Below are 16,744 nucleotides of genomic sequence, written 5' to 3'. Positions count from 1 at the left end.
TTATGGGTAGAGTTTGACCTGTGTAAGGACGTAGCAGATGGAGCATATGATATTCACCACTAACATAAGCGAGCATTCTCTCAGGCTTAAAGTAGATGGAAGTTACTGCTACCTTCAAGATGGCAGAAATACAAATACATATATGGATTGAATCTTTCCTCCCCAAAGCTTGCAAATACCTAGGCATGCCATAAACCAATTGAAAGTACCAGCATTCCTCCGCTGTTTTGGATGGTTACAATAATAGATAACAGGCTGCAGCATGATCTGGCTAAATGTTTTGACCCTGAAGGGTCCTCATTTGAGTTTGAACAAACATTTTAATTTGAAGTATCTGTTCCAGGTCTGAGAAAGACCCTTTGGAGTCAAAAAGTACTGTAAAATCAAGCTTCTACTTGTGCAGATGCACAACCAACATTCCAGTATAACTTTTCTGTTGTTTTACAGCAGTGGTTAATTTTAGCTGGCACAACTTAAGTTTTAGGGATGCGAGAGTCATCTTTAGCATTTCTTGTTAGCCAAAACCCATGCTAAGATTGACATGACAATCTCAAATATCCACCAGTCTGCAGAGTGGTTAACTGCAGCCTTGTGAGGTCAACTTGTTTGTTAAGTCAAAGTGGCTTCATAAGAAACACTTTTCATACCAGAACATTATATGCATCCTATGTGCATATATATAGTTATTAAAAAAATACAGGCAGGCTACACACATGTGTGATGTGTAAACTGACTGCACTGTTTGCAAGAGAAAAAGCTGGGTCAAAGAACTTAAATACAGATCACAGTATGTGTGAGAAAAACCTTCCTTTCTGCTGTACCACTGCTTTTGTCCTTGCAACAGGTAATAAAAATACACTGTCTTAATTATTCCTCTGTTCAGAAAGTGAAAATAAATATATCTACAGTACTGCATAATTACTTATATTTTTTATTCATTTATTTATTTCCAAATGAATAGGACAATTCAGTGGTGAGATAGTTATTATAATGATAATTCCACCCACTGCAGTTAGTTACTAAAGAGTTTTGGATACCCCAGACTCATTTAACTGCAGAGTCCAGCTCATGACAGAGCTCAGGCTTCATCTGCTTCTGATAGAACTGTCAGTATAATGCTATTTCTGTATTAATATTCTGTAAGACAAGGTATAAAATCCTCACTTTGAGATGACACTCTGTCTTTGCTCACTCAAGATTTAAAGTCAGGAAAAACTCACCAGTTATGTAGCATGTGACCCGCCGGTTCTGCTCAGAGATGTCTGCATCGATGGTACTCAGTGTGACAACGACCTGTCCTGGCTCCGCATTCTCAATAACCGATCCTTTATAGAAGTCTGAGGTGAACTGTGGAGCATTATCATTTTCATCAGAGACAGTGACCTCCACCAGGGTTTGGGAAGAGAGCTGGACTTTCCTACCATGGTCAGTAGCCACTACATAAAACCGGTAGATCTCCTGATCTTCACAGTCCAGCTCTTTTAGTGTGGTGATCCACCCACTCTCACCATCAATGGTGAAGAGTCCTCGGAGATTACCAGATTCTGCTTCCAGACTGTAGGTCACCTGTCCATCATTCCCCATGTCCTGATCGTTAGCTGTCACTTGAATGACTGTGGTTCCTGATGGCATGTTCTCCATGACAAAAGCTTTGTAGGGATCTGCCTCAAAAATAGGTCTGTTGTCATTGACATCCTGCACTTGGATGTTCACAGAGACCAGAGAGACCAGCTCAGTCTCCTGATGTGAGCAGTGAGCCATAACATCAATTTGGTACCACTTGGTGGTCTCATGATCCATGGCCTTTTTGATTTTCAAAGCCCCTGTTTGTTCATCCAGTATGAACACCTCATCCTTGTTACTCTCTGTAGTGGTTCCCTTCACCAGGCTGTATATGATGGGATTCTCTGCAAAAGCTTTGACTGACCCTATTTCTGATCCCTCTGGAAGATCCTCAGATGCAGAGAATGTATAAAGGGGCTCAGAAAACCTTGGCAATGTCACCTCCCTGGGGACAATCTGAAGATTCACTGGGACAAGGGAGTTCCAGTGAGGGGGTCTGCCATCTTCCGCTTTCACCTTGAAGTTAAAGGCTCTGTTTTCTAAACCAACAAGACTCTCCTTGACCTTAACAACCCCAGTGGCAGCATTGATCTCCACAAGGTCTTCTGCCACATCTTCCACAGAGTCAACAGAGTAAATGACATCTGCATTTGCACCTTCATCAGCATCGTAAGCCAGTACCTGGATGACAGGGGAGCCTTTGCTTACATTAGACTGGATGGACAGTGTGTATTCAGAGGCTTTGAACCGGGGTGGGTTGTCATTCTCATCTGTAAGAATTATTTTGACAGTGCAGAATGCCACCTTCCCACCCCCATCCTTGGCCATGACTTTAATGGCAATGACTCTCTCTGTCGAATTTTCCCTGTCCAGTTTTTGGAGTGTGGCAATATGGCCTTTATTGTCTATGGAGAACTTCTCATGGGCGAGTTTATTTATGATGGTATAGTCTATGGTGCCATATGGACCACCATCTGGGTCAATAGCCAGCAGCTCAATCACTTTAGTACCTATCTCGGCATTTTCTGCCAGCTCTGCCTCGTACACATTCTGCTGGAAAGAGGGACTGTATTTATTGGCATTTGTGGTGTTGATATACACAGGCACAATGCTCTTGAAAACTCCATCTGAAGCAGAAACCCTGAGATTGTAAGATGACTCCAAGTCCTTTTTGCAGCGGTTGAACATGGATATTATTCCAGAAGTGCTGTTGATAGTGAAATGCCTGTTGTCGTTGCCTGAGAGTATCACGTATTCCAGTCGGGTGGTGTCTCCACTGTCGGGGTCCAGGGCCTGGACTTTTATCACGATGTGCCCACATGTAGCCATTTCGCTTACCTTGGCTTCATACTGAAGCTGGCTGAACTCAGGGGGATTGTCATTGATGTCTGTTACATCTACGATTACCAAGGCATCACTGCTAAGTGGAGGCATCCCATGATCTATAGCTCTTACTTTCATACGAAACTGTTGATTTTTTTCATAATCAAGTGCTTGAGCTGTTGTTATTTGCCCTGTGTTGGCATCAATATTAAAGAACTTGGTAGCATCTGAACCATCATCCAAGATCTGATAGGAGACCACTTTGTTTCTGCCTGAATCCTTATCAGAAGCAAAGAGCTGGACAACAGGGGTCTGTGCTGGCAAACTCTCTGAGACAGATGCTGTGTAGATGATCTGAGAAAATATGGGGGGGTTGTCATTAATGTCCTCTACCTCCACCTCTACTCTGGCTTCTGAAAAGGATCCTAGAGCTGTGTCTGTGGCTCTAACAGTGAACGCGTGTTTTGTCTCTAGTTCATAGTCCAGCTGGCCTGTGACAGTAAGGACACCAGTTTTGAAGTCAGTGCTGAACAGTTTCAGGGAGTCTTCTTCCACAATGTTGTAGATGAGGCGCAAGCCTTCAGGGCTGCGAGCCTGTATGTGGAGGATAGAAGTGTACAGGGGGATGTTTTCTGGCACCTTCACTCGGTAGTACAAACTTTGGAACAGAGGGTTGGATTTGTTCCTCACACTGATCACAACCTCCTCTTCAGCATGGAGGGGAGGCTTGCCTTTGTCCTTAGCAATGACTTGGAGGTTGTATTTATTTAAAGCTTGATAATCAAGAGGCTTCTTAAGTGAGATGTCTCCTAGGTAGGGGTCAATCCAAAAGTATTTGTAGTCCTCTGCAAATGAGTAGGTAATGGCTCCGTTATCCCCTATGTCTTTGTCTGTTGCTGACACCTGAAAAAGTACGTCCCCTGGCTCTGTGCCGTCCTGCACCGAGGTGTAATATGGCACATTCTCAAACTGCGGTGGATTGTCATTGACATCCTCTACATAAACCTTGACTGTGGCTTGGGACACTCTTGGTGGTTTTCTGTTGTCCTTCACTTCCACAGCTACCTCATGCATGTCTTGTGTTTCGCGGTCAAATTTCACACCCTTGGTCTGGAGTACTCCAGATGCCTGGATCATTTTGAATCTTTCCTTTCCATTCAAAAGCGAATAGAAAAGTGGTTCATTTAGCTGATAACCCTTGACCCCAAGAACGGTGAGAGTCTTCTCATCTGTAGAGTTCTCCATCACAGTTGCTGTATACACGTCTTGATCAAATTTTAAGCCTGTACCTTGTGCTTGAGTTAAATTTAGCTTAACCAGAGCAGTACTCTTATATAAGCCATCACCAGCTCTGACTGTGAGTTCACGATAGCTTCCCAGGCCAGTAGCATTAAGAATGGAGATGAGACCTGTGAGTGGATGAATATAGAAAGCATTATCAAGGTTCCCTTCTATGATGCTGTAGGTCACCTCCGAATCTGCATCTTTTGCCTGCACTGACAAAAGCTCCATCCCTGGGTGGGCAGGTAGCAACACAGAAAGCTCATAAGTGTCTTTGAAAAAGACTGGAGGTGAATCATTCACATCTTTAACATGGATTGTGACCTTGGCTGGCTTGGATGCAAATAAGCTGGGACTTCCACTGTCATGTGCATGTACACTGAAGTGGAAAACTGGGGTGAGCTCATAGTCTATATCAGCACGACTGGTCAGCGTCCCTGTGCTGGGATCTACTGTGAAATATTTCAGTGCCTCCGGTTCCAAAATCTCATAGACCAGCAGAGCATTGGAGTCTTGATCAGCATCTGTTGCATGGGTCACGAGGGGAGCATTACTTTCATCCAGCACCATGCTTTGTGATGGAGCATTCTCCATGAGCCAGCCAACGAAGGAAGGCTTAACGAAGATGGGCACATTGTCATTCTCATCTATGACATAGATAAGTACCATTGTGTCCATAAATGCTCCAGCCATGTTGGTGCCACGGACTTTCAACTGGTAAAAAGATACCTGCTCAAAATCTAAGCTCTTCTGAGTGGAAATAAGGCCTGACTGATAGTTCATGGAGAATACTCCATCTCCATTTCCATCTTTTATTTCATAGCTGACTGGTGACAAGCTTGTGGCTGAAACCTGGATCAGAGGAGAGCCAACAGCAGTGGATTCACTGATCTCTGTGATGTATTCGGCCTCTGGAAATTTTGGAGGGGTTCGATCAGATGGTCTAATGCGGACGTGTACTGTAGCAGAATCTTTAAGCTGGGGGAACCCCTGATCTTCTGCCTTTACAATAAGAGTAAATCGCTCCTGCCTGGATGGGTCCAGTTTCTGGGCAACTGTAATAATTCCAGAATATGGGTCGATGCTAAAGAAACCTTCCCCATTACCTGCAAGAAGAGAAACTACAAAGTGAAGAATGCAGACACCCTATTGGTTTTGGTTTTCTGAACCTCTTTTCCATAGATGCTCCTGATTTCAGACCTAATTAACATCTCTTTCTTTCACTGGGAGACAAGAATCTTCATTAATTTCTAAATAATTTTCATTCTAAGAACAATTAACCCATTGAGATCTACAAGCTAACTTTTAAATCAATCAAAATGTGAATTAGAGATAAATACCCTTCTAATTTGAGCATATTTAGTGGTGGCAGAGCATGTGCTTGAAGCTTTTGCCTCGTGTGCAGAACATGGTAGCACAGACTGTACTAGTTTCTTCAAGCCCTGTCATGCTTATAATTACCAATACTTCAGGAGCAATTAAATTCCTCAGTCCTTGATCTAAATTGCAGTGAGAAAGATGGAGCAAAGGATGGCTTGTCTCCTACAAAGTATTTACCTGCTAAATAGGCAGTGTGGCACAGACATAAATATTTAAGTTTTAACCTTTAGAATGAATGATAAAATACCTGCCTACTGAGCTTGTATGACCCAAACCCGCCATCAGCCAATGCTGAGAGAGTACTCATCATTCCTCAAGGAGGTATTTCTTGGTAGAATTGGTGAAAGTGATGACGACTGCTGTGGGAGTTGGAGTATTTTTGCCTAACAACTGAACAGGGATCCCTCCCTCAGTTCCCATGGATGAGAAGAGCAGATTTTAAGTTGACTAACTCATCCAGTCACATTTTCTCTTAGACCAGTGACCAAACATTGAACTGTCTTCTAAAGGAAGGATGTTAATATTCCATAACATGGAAATTACCTGCTTGCTCTAGATTTTCTCTGGGTAGGATGGAAAACGTATTTTAGAACTGTGCAGCCATTTTCTGTTCTTTGCAACAGCTAGAGAAAGCTGGTCAGCTGTCTGGCCAACAGCTAGAGGATGGAAATGCAGGCATGTTCACAGCCTAAACTGTATTGTTGCATGGCTCTCACCTGCCTGAAGGGAGTAGTGGATTTCAGCATTGGCTCCTTGGTCCTGATCAAGGGCTCTGACTTGTATAATTTCTGTGCCCACCACTGCTGAGTCCAGCACTTCTGCTTCGTAATGGATGCTGCTGAACTGGGGAGGGTGAAGGTTGCAGTTCTCCACATGGATGATGACTCGAACAAAGTTCCTCTTGATGGGGACCTCCTGGTCTCGTACCTGAATGACAGAGGAAGAGCAGGTACGGTCACGCTCGGGGAGCGGGCAGTCTTGCCTGCACCGGGCTTCTAAGTAGCTCATCAGACTCTTACAGAGTGTGGTGTTTTTCAGTGATACCAATCCCTTGGGTGGGAGTGAGCCTGTAAGTTTCAGCACCAAAGCTCAGTCTTGAACTTGAAAACAAACATTAACAATTATTCACTGTGCTTCTTGTATAAGAATCCAGTGGCTCTCCAATGAAATTAACAGGTGATGGGCTCAGCACATGCTTAGAAGAAAGGAGGGAGTTACCTAGATTTATTCAGGATGGTTATAGAGTAAACATTAACACCCTCTTTCCTGTTGTTCTAGAGAATCCTCCCTCAAAGACTAGAACCAGTTTTAATTTCTCCAGTGACCCATATACCCTGGCCAAGCTGAGGGACTCAGCAGGGTTTGGCTAGGACTCACCATCACTGTTAGGGTGTGCTGGGGCATGGGCTGGGAACTGAAGCCTTCTGCTGTTGTGAGGACCCCACTGCTTGGATCCAACTGGAAAAGTCTGGTGCTTTTGGGGTCCACGCTGCCATGGATGGTGTAGATGAGCCCCTTGCCTTTGTCCTTGTCTGTTGCACTGACTTGAAGGATTTCCCTCCCCGAGGGGGTATCTTCAGGAATCCTCACCTCGTAATGGCTCTCCAGGAACTGGGGACGGTGCTGGTTGATGTCAATCACGTGGATAAATGCCTGTGGTGGAGACAGCACAGTGAGGGCAGCAGGGACATGGGAGCAACCTGATTTATGAAGCCATGTAAAATCTCAGCTACCAACCCCTCTTGGGTGTAGCCATGCTCTGAGCCTTGTAACCGTCACAGCTTTCCAACTTCTGGAGCTTTGCCATCCACGGTGGCTGGGAGCCCTTCTGTCCTTCTCTCCAAGGAACTCCTGCTGTGCTTTCCCTTAGTGATTTTCAGTTTGCTTCCTCTCATTTTTTAAAATATCTCCAATCTGGCAAGCCATTCAGACTGAACGTGCTTGTACTTGGCACACGGAGTAACCATCACAGCCTGCCATGAAAAGTAGCAGTCGCTCAGCCGTGGTGCCAGCTTTGCTGGCTGATGCCTCCACAGCCATTGGCCCTCATTAATTACACACCAGAAAGCTGACAGAGAGGGGATGTTTGGTAAAGGAAGGGAGGGGCTGACCTATCACAAGAGCAGCACGTGTGTGGAGAACGTATGCAGTAGCAAAGTTTGTGGTCTGCACTTTTTAGCCAAATCTTCCCCTCTGCATTTGACAGCAAACCCCTGTGAATGGCCTGCCTGAATCTTGCCTGTGAAGTCACCTAATTTCTTCTGTTTGGTCTTCTACCCTGACTGTCCTGACCCCCGTACTGATGTGTTCGCTGCATCTTAGGAAGTCCCAACCAAGTGTAATAATTTGCTTCCTCTAGCAAACCTGAACATGCCATGGGTGTTTTGCACAAGCAAGTTTTCTGACATCTGCTAGCGGCCTTGAGTGCCAAAATAAACGTAGGTATGAGCTGCAAGGTGGCAGGGAATGCACACCAGGCAAGGTGGGGCTTTGTTTGTTTATTTGGAACAATACTTAAAGATAGTCGAGATAGCTAGCCATCCATTAGCATTGCGTTTCACAGGAATGGTAGTGTTGCTCACTCATCATACCCTGCAAACCTCCACAGTGAATTTCCCACGATAAGCGTCACTGAGGGGTGACTCACATTCTAGGTCTTCCTGTGCAGTGAGGTCTGGATTTTTGGTTGCTTACGTGTGGAGAAAATGGTTGGTGAAAGATCAAGCCCTGAATACCCCTCCCGAGGGTAGGTAAAGATGGGCAAACCAGCCCTTTTAACTGGGGATCAGGGACACGCCTGAGAGCAAAGTGTCTCCTTTCACCAGTGCTTGCTTTTCATGTGGCAACTCAGAGGACACAGCATCTCTGCAGTTGCTCCACTCACGCCCTGACTCTCTGTGCTGATATATTATCAATGTGCCACGCACTTGGAGCAGCACAGGGCCTGACCTGACCTCACCTCTTGCAGATCTGTCTGTGCTGGCTTTACGTAGGCTAGCAAGTCCCAAGAACACCTCTTGACACGGCACCATGAACCCAAGCCTGATCTAACTGTGTATGCACTTCCCTTACGTATTAGCATGTTGTCCCAGTTATGTTGTAGTTCAGCCTGAGCCACTGAGAGCAAGCTGAGGTCTGAGAGTGTGAACTGCTACCCCAACTTGGCTGGTGGTGTAGAGTTGTCCTTGTGTGCTAGCTGTGATCAACAGAAAAGGCCCAGGCTTCCCTAGACCATTTGTTTCCAACAATGTAAAAAAAAATCTTAGCTTGGTACTTAGGAAAGACTTGGGTCACTGTGTAATGTAAGATCACAGTGTAGGGAGATTCTTGTGCCTGGCACCTGATCCGGAGCTCAGTGGAGTCAGAAGAAAGACTCCCTTTGGCATATACTCACTCTAGATGGGGTCTCTACTAAAGAAAACAACGTTACCTGGGTTTTGATGGTAGTAGACCCATCAGTGACTTCTACTGTCAGGTTATAGCTTGACTTCTTCCTTGCATCGAGGGCTCTTGCAATGACCATGCTGCCTGTACTCTTTTCAATGTCAAAATCCATGTCATCATCACCACCTGGGTTAAGGGAGAGATGAGAAAAGGAAATGGGTGGACAGTTACACTTAGACTTCTGTCTGGAGCAAGCTGCAGGTGCTGGCAGCCTCTGCAGGGGAAGGTATTCTAGCAGCTCCCTGGAGATCCAAAGGATGAGGATCTCCCCTCCAGACACCATACACAAACCACATAAGGAGCTCATGCCCAGCCACAGACATGTGGCATGCCAGGCAATATACCTTGAATGGGGTACGCATTAACTCCATACCTCTTTGGCCACAGCTAGACTGGGGATGGTGCTACAGGTGAAGTTTCCCCCTAATCTGGAAACTCAATACAAAATGTGATAGATGGACACAGGAGATAGGGAGGATATGGAGAAGCTTGACAAAGAGGTAGTCACAGATGGTGACAAAGGAGTACAAAAGGGAAGGTGAGGGGAATTGGAGAAAAAGAGGAGGAGAGAAGGGGAAGGGATGTACATATGCATATGATGTCCTGGCTAGATTTGAAACAGGCACATTTGAACATTGATTTATTTGCACAAGGTCTCCAGCTATGCAGCATCACAGGCTTAGCATGGATCAGGGATCTGCAGGGCTGAACAACAGTCTTGCTGGCTTCCAATTCAAGGTCACACCATGGGCATATCAGCAATGGTCTTCATTGTCACAGTTGGGAGCCTGTGAGCTACCTGAAGAAGCCCAATACGCGAACAGTTGGGGAGGCAGACGGTGCTTCCAGGGTGAGCAGAGCCTGTTGACTCCAACCCAGATGGCTGCGTAGTGCAGGGAACCGCAGGCCTGAGCAGCTCAGCAGCAGAAGGCTTTCCCTCATGCTACTGCTGTTCAGCCCTGGCGTGGTAGTTCCTTTCTCATGCCTCGCTTGCTGGTGGCCTGTTAGTTCTCCATTGCACGTGAAACACTGCTACGCTGTTCTGAGCTATGGAGAGGTAGAAGCAGTTTTCTGCGATTTATCCCAGGTCTCAACTTTTCCCCTCCTGGCTGCTGGATGCTTGGTATTCTGTTTTATTCTCTTACCATCTGGGAAAATCTTGGCTGGTTGTTAAATTACACATTTTCCCTTGTGGGAGAAATGCAGTGGTTGCCAGCCATCTGGACCACCATTTTCCTGCTGGGAAGGAGACAGAAAGAAGCAGAGACAGGAAAAGAGAGACCCATGGATGCCTTTCCCTGAGAAAGACAGAAGGGTTCCTTTTGCACGGTGCCGAAGGGAAAGAGGAAGCCCAGGAAAGGAAAGAGCTGAAGAAAGATGCTGCTCTGTCAGAGTTTTGCAGACACCATCAACCCCAGTGACAGAGCCTTTGTGGACAGGGAAAGACAAGTTTTTGAATGAGGTGCTGAAGTCTCCTGGATCTCTGCATCACCCGCTTGGTTGCCAGCTACTGTGATGCTTTGCTTCCCTAGCAGGGAAAATGAAATCCTGTCCTTTTCCACCTGTATAGAAACTAAGAGAGCCCTGAGTAGCACTTGGTGCACTAGAAACTGGCAAAGATGAGGCCAAGCATACAGGCAAGCACTCAGCAGGAAATCAATGGGATAACATTCAGAGGAATATACCGTTAATTCTGCAAACCCAAGCAGACACTACTAATGCCAGGTAAGACTTGCACTGATACTGTCTGCTCCTGGTAGCATTCTATCTCTTGTTGCTTAATTGTATTTATACACCATTATCCCTGCCCTAACATAGTAATGGGAAAAACTATTCACTCACTCAATTAAGGCTTTTTCTGACGAAGGCAAGCCCTGCAGGCAATGTCAGGGAAAGGCTGAGCAAGGCAGATTGGGGCACCACTTCAAAACACCAAATTACGTGAGCACAATTGGCCCTCATTGGTAGGACCAGTTCTGCACATACGCTGCTTGACGAGTCCCCTGGGGTGACAGCCCACATCCCCTCTGCCCTAGCATCGTGTGTCTTAGAGGAGGTCCTAGAGCTCCGTCATGTTTCATGTCTAAGTAAGTCATCTGTGGGATGCTGTGAGGTGGAAGGGAGAGCCCCACCAGTTAGGTCAGACCAGCTCTTTGAGGAATCCTTCCCTGTCAGCTCCCTGTCGAGACTATAGGCTCAGCAGGGAGGGAGTGACAAGGGGGTGTCTGCAAGACCCACCCAGACACCTGGATCCTTGCAGACTGTTTTACCACAACCAACAGTGTCACTTGATTCCCAGGAGGAGCTGGGGCTGGCATGCCCTGCCTTTCACGCGACATCGGAGAACACCTCAAACACTGGCAAGTCCCAAAATGTCATTAAAAAAGTGTGTTAGATAATTGCACTTGGCACGAGAGCCCTTGGACAGGCAGCTTTGTCTATGGCTGTTTAAGCGTTTTGGTGTCTGTGAGAAAGCTTTCCTTGTAGCTCACCTACACCTAAAGCAAACAACTTCATTAGCTCAGGCATGCGAGTGCTGAAAGCCAAGGCAGCTGGGGCAAATGCTCCCAGACACACACTGCTGGTTTAATTTCTGTGTCTCACCTGTGATATTAAACCACACTTGGCTGGGGCCCATTTCAATGCTGATCACTCCCACCATATGGTTTACAGGATCTGTTTCCATCACGGCAAAGTTAAAGTGGGGTTCATCGAAAGCTAGTGGCTCTGAGGAAGGGCCAGGCCGGGCGACCCAGCTGATGTGAAGCCGCACATGGGAGGAAAGTGGTGGGCTGCCGCCGTCTGTTGCCTTGACCTGCCGGGAAATGCACGTGCAGTCAGAGAGAAGGCTGGTTTAGCCCATGGGAGCCTCACGGGAAGCTGCTTCTCCCACCCTCCAGGAGTTTCCGGTCCAAGTGTGCCCAGAATCCCACAAAACAAATCTTGACCCAGTGGCCCATGCTCTGGCTGCTTCCAAGGTAGAGCCATGCAACCCAAATTCCTCTTGACCATCAAGGAAATCTGCCAAGCTCAATTCACAGCAGAGACCTGGATCACAAGCCTCATTGCAAGGACCCAAGTGTGGAAGAGCTTTAAACCTATATCCAAGCTCCATGGCCTGATCAGACTGCCAAATGGAGCCACTGCTGAAACCCAAAGACTGTTCAGGTTTGGGTCCACATCCATATGGTATCATGGATCACTGTGTTCATCTCTCAGAGTGGGTTGGACAGTTAAATTTTAAATTTACCCTCCATTTTTAACAGCTTCTTACCTTATGCATTTCCCATCATTCCCTCACAGTTTCTCTCCCGGCAACCCAAATCTGTCTCATTCAAGGTCTCCTCCCACTGCTGCATTTTCTCTATTTTTTTCCTTCTTTTATCTTTTCTGTTTCTGCAGCCTTTCCTCTTTCCCTCTCCACCCATCTCTTCCCATTGGATTTCTCTGTTTCCCTCTCCTCTCACCGTGAGTATGTTGTATTCAGAGGCAGGAAAAGCCTTCCTGGAGAACACCATGCCAGTTGTGGGGTTGATGGTGAATATCCCTTCCTCCTCCTCCTCGATGGTGTAGGTGATCTGGCTGTTCTGGCCCTGGTCACGGTCTGAAGCGATCAGCCTGTAGACCGGCAGTGGCGTCTCCGAGGCCTCTCTCTCAGGGAGCTGCACCATGAAGAGCTTGTGGGGGAAACTGGGGGGACTGTCATTGGCATCCAGGACTTGTATCACAACTCTGCTGGTGGACTTCAGGGCTGGGTCTCCGTTGTCAGAAACAGCCACCTGCCAGCAAGCAAAGCGAGTGGGTGACAGAGCTCTTTGTCGTGACCTAGGACATGAGCAGCCAGGCTTCATCCTGATGGGCAATGACTAAACCAGGGGTTTTGTGTGGATCTGCATTTGTATCTCAACGTTTTCAGAGGCACTGCTCCTCTCTGCAGGGTAAAAGCTGGTGGCTGCAGCTGGCACTGTGCAAGGTTTGTGCATGCACAGGGAGATGCGTCTGCAGGGCTCCTGCTTGCCATCGCTCCGGGCAGTGGGTCATATTGGTCATTAGGGGTCACACAACTGAAAATGTTTGTATTGCAGTGGCTTGGCAAGTTATCACCCATCCTCACTTTGCTGTGCCTGTGCACGCTCCCAGCATGTTGCATTGCAGGGTGAAATTTATTATCCTCAATCACCCTGATAGAGTGAAACACCTCAAGATCCCTCAAATGTAAATATGCATAGCTAGGAGGGGCTGGGGCTGGGGGCCTGTAACACAAACCTACACAGCAATGTCTGATACAACGAGATAAATGAGGGTGGATTTCTCTGGCTTGCTCTTTCCCCCATAAGTTATTATCTATCCTGCTAGAGGACAATTCCAGTCCTCTTCCTGCATTCCCACAGCTTCCAGAACAGGCCTTTTGCTCCAGTCTTCAGTAAGGAAATAATAAACCCCGCAGTACTGCTGCAGCTGTCTCTTAGGGCAACACACACCGTTTAATTAAGTTTCCCAGCAGTTGGGAGCTGATGGGATGAGATTCTTTCTCTGTGCTCCAACTTGCAAGGAAAGCTCTTTGAGGACTTAATACACTTGTAGGTAAATAAAGCTAATTACAATCATCATTACCCACCTCTAGGATATGTTCAGCCTTGTATTCTCGATCCAGCTGCCGTGAAGTTGTAGAAATCAGACCTGCCAAGAAAGAAACCCTTTGAGCTCCAAGACTCAGCGTCCGAGGAAAGCCAGGGCTGATCAAACCCCCGCGTGTCCCACACCAGCCTGCCCGCTCGTCCTGCTTCAGGTTCCCTTTGTGATCCGAGGAGAGAGACAGATATCACCTGAGGGCAAGCTGTCCACTTCCAGTGCAGATCCCTGTGTAGAGGTGCTGCTCTCACACCTCTGATTTTACAGAGGCCACAGGAGGGTGGACACCTGCCAGATGCCTACATCAGTTGAGGGTTGTCAAGGCATTTGGTGAGAAAGGCTGCAGGACTGTGAAAACAAAACTTTTCTTATGCCTCTAAGTAAGAAACATTCTGCATGCGCTGGCACAAGTTTGGCTTCTTAACAAGTCTCGACTCCTATGTTCCCTGTGCTGAACCTTGCTCTTTGTAATTTACAGTGTTTTGACAAAAGCTTGTCTTCTGTCTTGGGAAATACCCTCTATTCTACCACTAGAACAAATGCATTCAGGCTAAAAATAAGGTACGCAGTCTATAATAATGGGGGTATATTATTTAAGCTTTGCTGAGAGACAGGATGAATCTTCTAACAATTGCAAGATTTGAGGGATTTCTAAAAAATACACACTAGTTTAACCACAGGGAATAGGTTGGATGCAGGAGGGAGGAATTGTGGCTGTAATAAACTAGAGTTTAAACAAAATCATCTTAATTGCCTCTTTTTGGCCTGTCAGTGACTAGGCTGAGTAGATGCAAGCGTGGAAAGGATGGAGTTGAGGCTTGTGTTTCCACATCTGGTTTGATAATAGTCCTTATCAGGTGCCTTGACTCTTCACCTTTGGGGAAAAGCAGCTCTAGACCATTTTCACAACTGCTTTACAGATGAAGTTGTATGCATAATACATGATTATCTGCCAGTCATCAAGTCTGACACCTGTGAGTGTTTTTGTCCGTTCCCTGCATCTCCTGCTCCCAGTGGTCGCTGTTATCATGGTGTTGATTCCTCGTGAAGGGAGGTCTTGCTTCCTCACACAAATGAAAGGCAGGGTGAATTTTCCTGACCACCACAAGCAGTGATGCAGGCTCATGCTGCTCTGGGAAATGCTTTGCATGGGAGGCAGCGTGCATTTGCAGCGGTGTGAGCACGTGGACTTGTGCATCCTGAAAGACTTGTAACTCAGAGTTGCATGAACCCATCTCAACTCTCATTTCTGGTTCAAAGCCAGAAAGTTTTAATTAATAGTATTGTTTTCAGTTGTATCATACTTTGGTGTATTGCTGTCTGATCATGATAGGCAGGAGAAAATTTCAAATGGCTGCAGGTAACACCGGGCAGCTGAAGGAGGGAGCAAGGAGCAGCTGCTTGGAACAAGACTATTGTTAACTGTTTCCACTTGTTCTCTGGGATTATTTGTATTTGGCACCAGCCGCTGCACTAAACACTTATTTAATGCCTTTACAATCATAAATCAACACTCCTTAATGTGTTATGACAAGATGATTTGAAAGACTGTTTGTATGTATGTCATGGATTTTTTTTCTTCTCCCTAATCTTCCTTTTGACGTCTTGGCAGGTGAAGAGGACTCAGCAGTGGCCTGAGAGCACACTGGCTGAGGAGCTTTTGAAACTCTCCCAGGTTTGTGGGAGGTTGTAGGACTCCAATAACAACAAAACTCTTGATATGCATGGAAGTGCTCTTTTAATGGGGGCCTAAAGGAGTCATTGCAGCAGCATTTCACTGAGACCTCTGATGCACCTGTCCACATTGCCAAGAGGGTGGCTAGAAGAGGGGAGCAAAGCCTAAAACTCCAGCTACCTTAGAGGATGGTTCATAATTTTGGCCTAAGAAGCCCATAGGACACATAGCTAGATACTAACGATGGAGCTACCCAATACCTGTGTGCACACTCGGGATATTTCTAGTCTACCAGATTGCAAAATTCAGTTGCAACAGACTAATACCTTGTTTGCACTTGGCTACTGCATGTCAGCTGATGGAAGGTAACTTAAACCACTCTGAAGAGATTATTTGGATTTGCCTGGCCACACCCTGAAATTCTTTCATGACCTAATGATAAAAATGAAAGAAAACAGGTTCGTAGCTGAGCTTTCTACAGCTGGAGAAGAAGGACTGTAGTGAAGGCAGATGAACTGGAACTTAATGACTATCTTGAATGTCTGTGCCACTGAAGATGCTCAGATGTCCTGGGGAGTAAGAGCTGACTCTACTCTCTATCACAGACCTGTACCATATCCCAGCTGGGATTCTGACCAGATGGCATTTTTGGGTTTAGCTTCATATCTGTTGAGCGACAAGTCAAAGGGTTGGCTTCTCCTCCTGACCCCAGGCAAACTCCCTCTGTCCCTTACCCCGTGCCCAACCGCAGCTCCCAGTTCCCCACTGCAGAGTCAGTTACCACTCTGCCTTGAGATCAGACAGCTCTTGTGGTTAACGGTTAATCACTCTAATTCCCGTACGGAGCCGTGGTGCTGTGCAGCTGCCAAGATGCACAAACTGCCAGCACTGTTCACACGGCAGCTGAGCACCCAGAGACAGGGAGACGGGGATCGGACGTGGTGCTTGAGAGAAGTCAGCTGGAATTAATGCATATTTTTATATGTTGCTACTTGGTTATACACTCTGTGAAGCCAGAGGGCTAAAATGGAAGTGGAAACTGTTATTAAAGGGGAACTGCTGTCAGCTTTCATGGCCTGGAGAAACAGTTCCTCGGTTCTTTCTGCTGCCCCCTCCACGGACCTGGGACGTGCATGTTTAGGTTTTAATGAGAGTGTTTTGCGTGTGCATGTGCACATGTGTGAGTTATCAGTGCAGTCTCTGCCCCTCTGGAAAACACCAGCTAGCCCTTTCCACAGGACTTGCAATTGAGTGGGTGTCCTTTATTTGTGTTCTTGTATGTGGCCCTGAAAGTTTCTCCTGAGTCCTACAGAGACTGGACAAAACTGTCAAAGGTCCTAATTGCACTTGGTCAATTAGCCAAGCTCTGCATTCACCTGAAGGTCCAGAAACAATCCTTTCTGTTGCTTGCATACAGGCAGGCACAAGCTCTGCTCTTGCAGCCTA

At 46.5% G+C, this 16,744-nt stretch overlaps 1 protein-coding gene across 2 annotated transcripts in view; it reads right to left on the bottom strand.

Moving 5' to 3' along the window:
• Window positions 1–16,744, bottom strand: part of FAT2 (FAT atypical cadherin 2) — a 59,720-nt gene that overhangs the window by 22,467 nt on the left and 20,509 nt on the right. Inside the window, exons 4-10 of one of the 2 annotated variants that reach the window (XM_074883710.1) lie at window positions 13,610–13,671; window positions 12,459–12,770; window positions 11,596–11,806; window positions 8,978–9,117; window positions 6,925–7,200; window positions 6,264–6,474; window positions 1,221–5,288 (exon numbers count right to left, since the gene is read on the bottom strand). In XM_074883710.1, coding sequence (XP_074739811.1) covers window positions 1,221–5,288; window positions 6,264–6,474; window positions 6,925–7,200; window positions 8,978–9,117; window positions 11,596–11,806; window positions 12,459–12,770; window positions 13,610–13,671 — 5,280 coding nt within the window. The remainder of the gene's footprint in view (window positions 1–1,220; window positions 5,289–6,263; window positions 6,475–6,924; window positions 7,201–8,977; window positions 9,118–11,595; window positions 11,807–12,458; window positions 12,771–13,609; window positions 13,672–16,744) is intronic. The other variant, XM_074883711.1, reaches the window with a different exon arrangement.

This window comes from Strix uralensis, chromosome 14 (assembly GCF_047716275.1).
Source record: "Strix uralensis isolate ZFMK-TIS-50842 chromosome 14, bStrUra1, whole genome shotgun sequence".
Taxonomy (NCBI): Eukaryota; Metazoa; Chordata; class Aves; order Strigiformes; family Strigidae; genus Strix; species Strix uralensis.
This window is presented reverse-complemented; position numbering and strand designations above follow the sequence as displayed.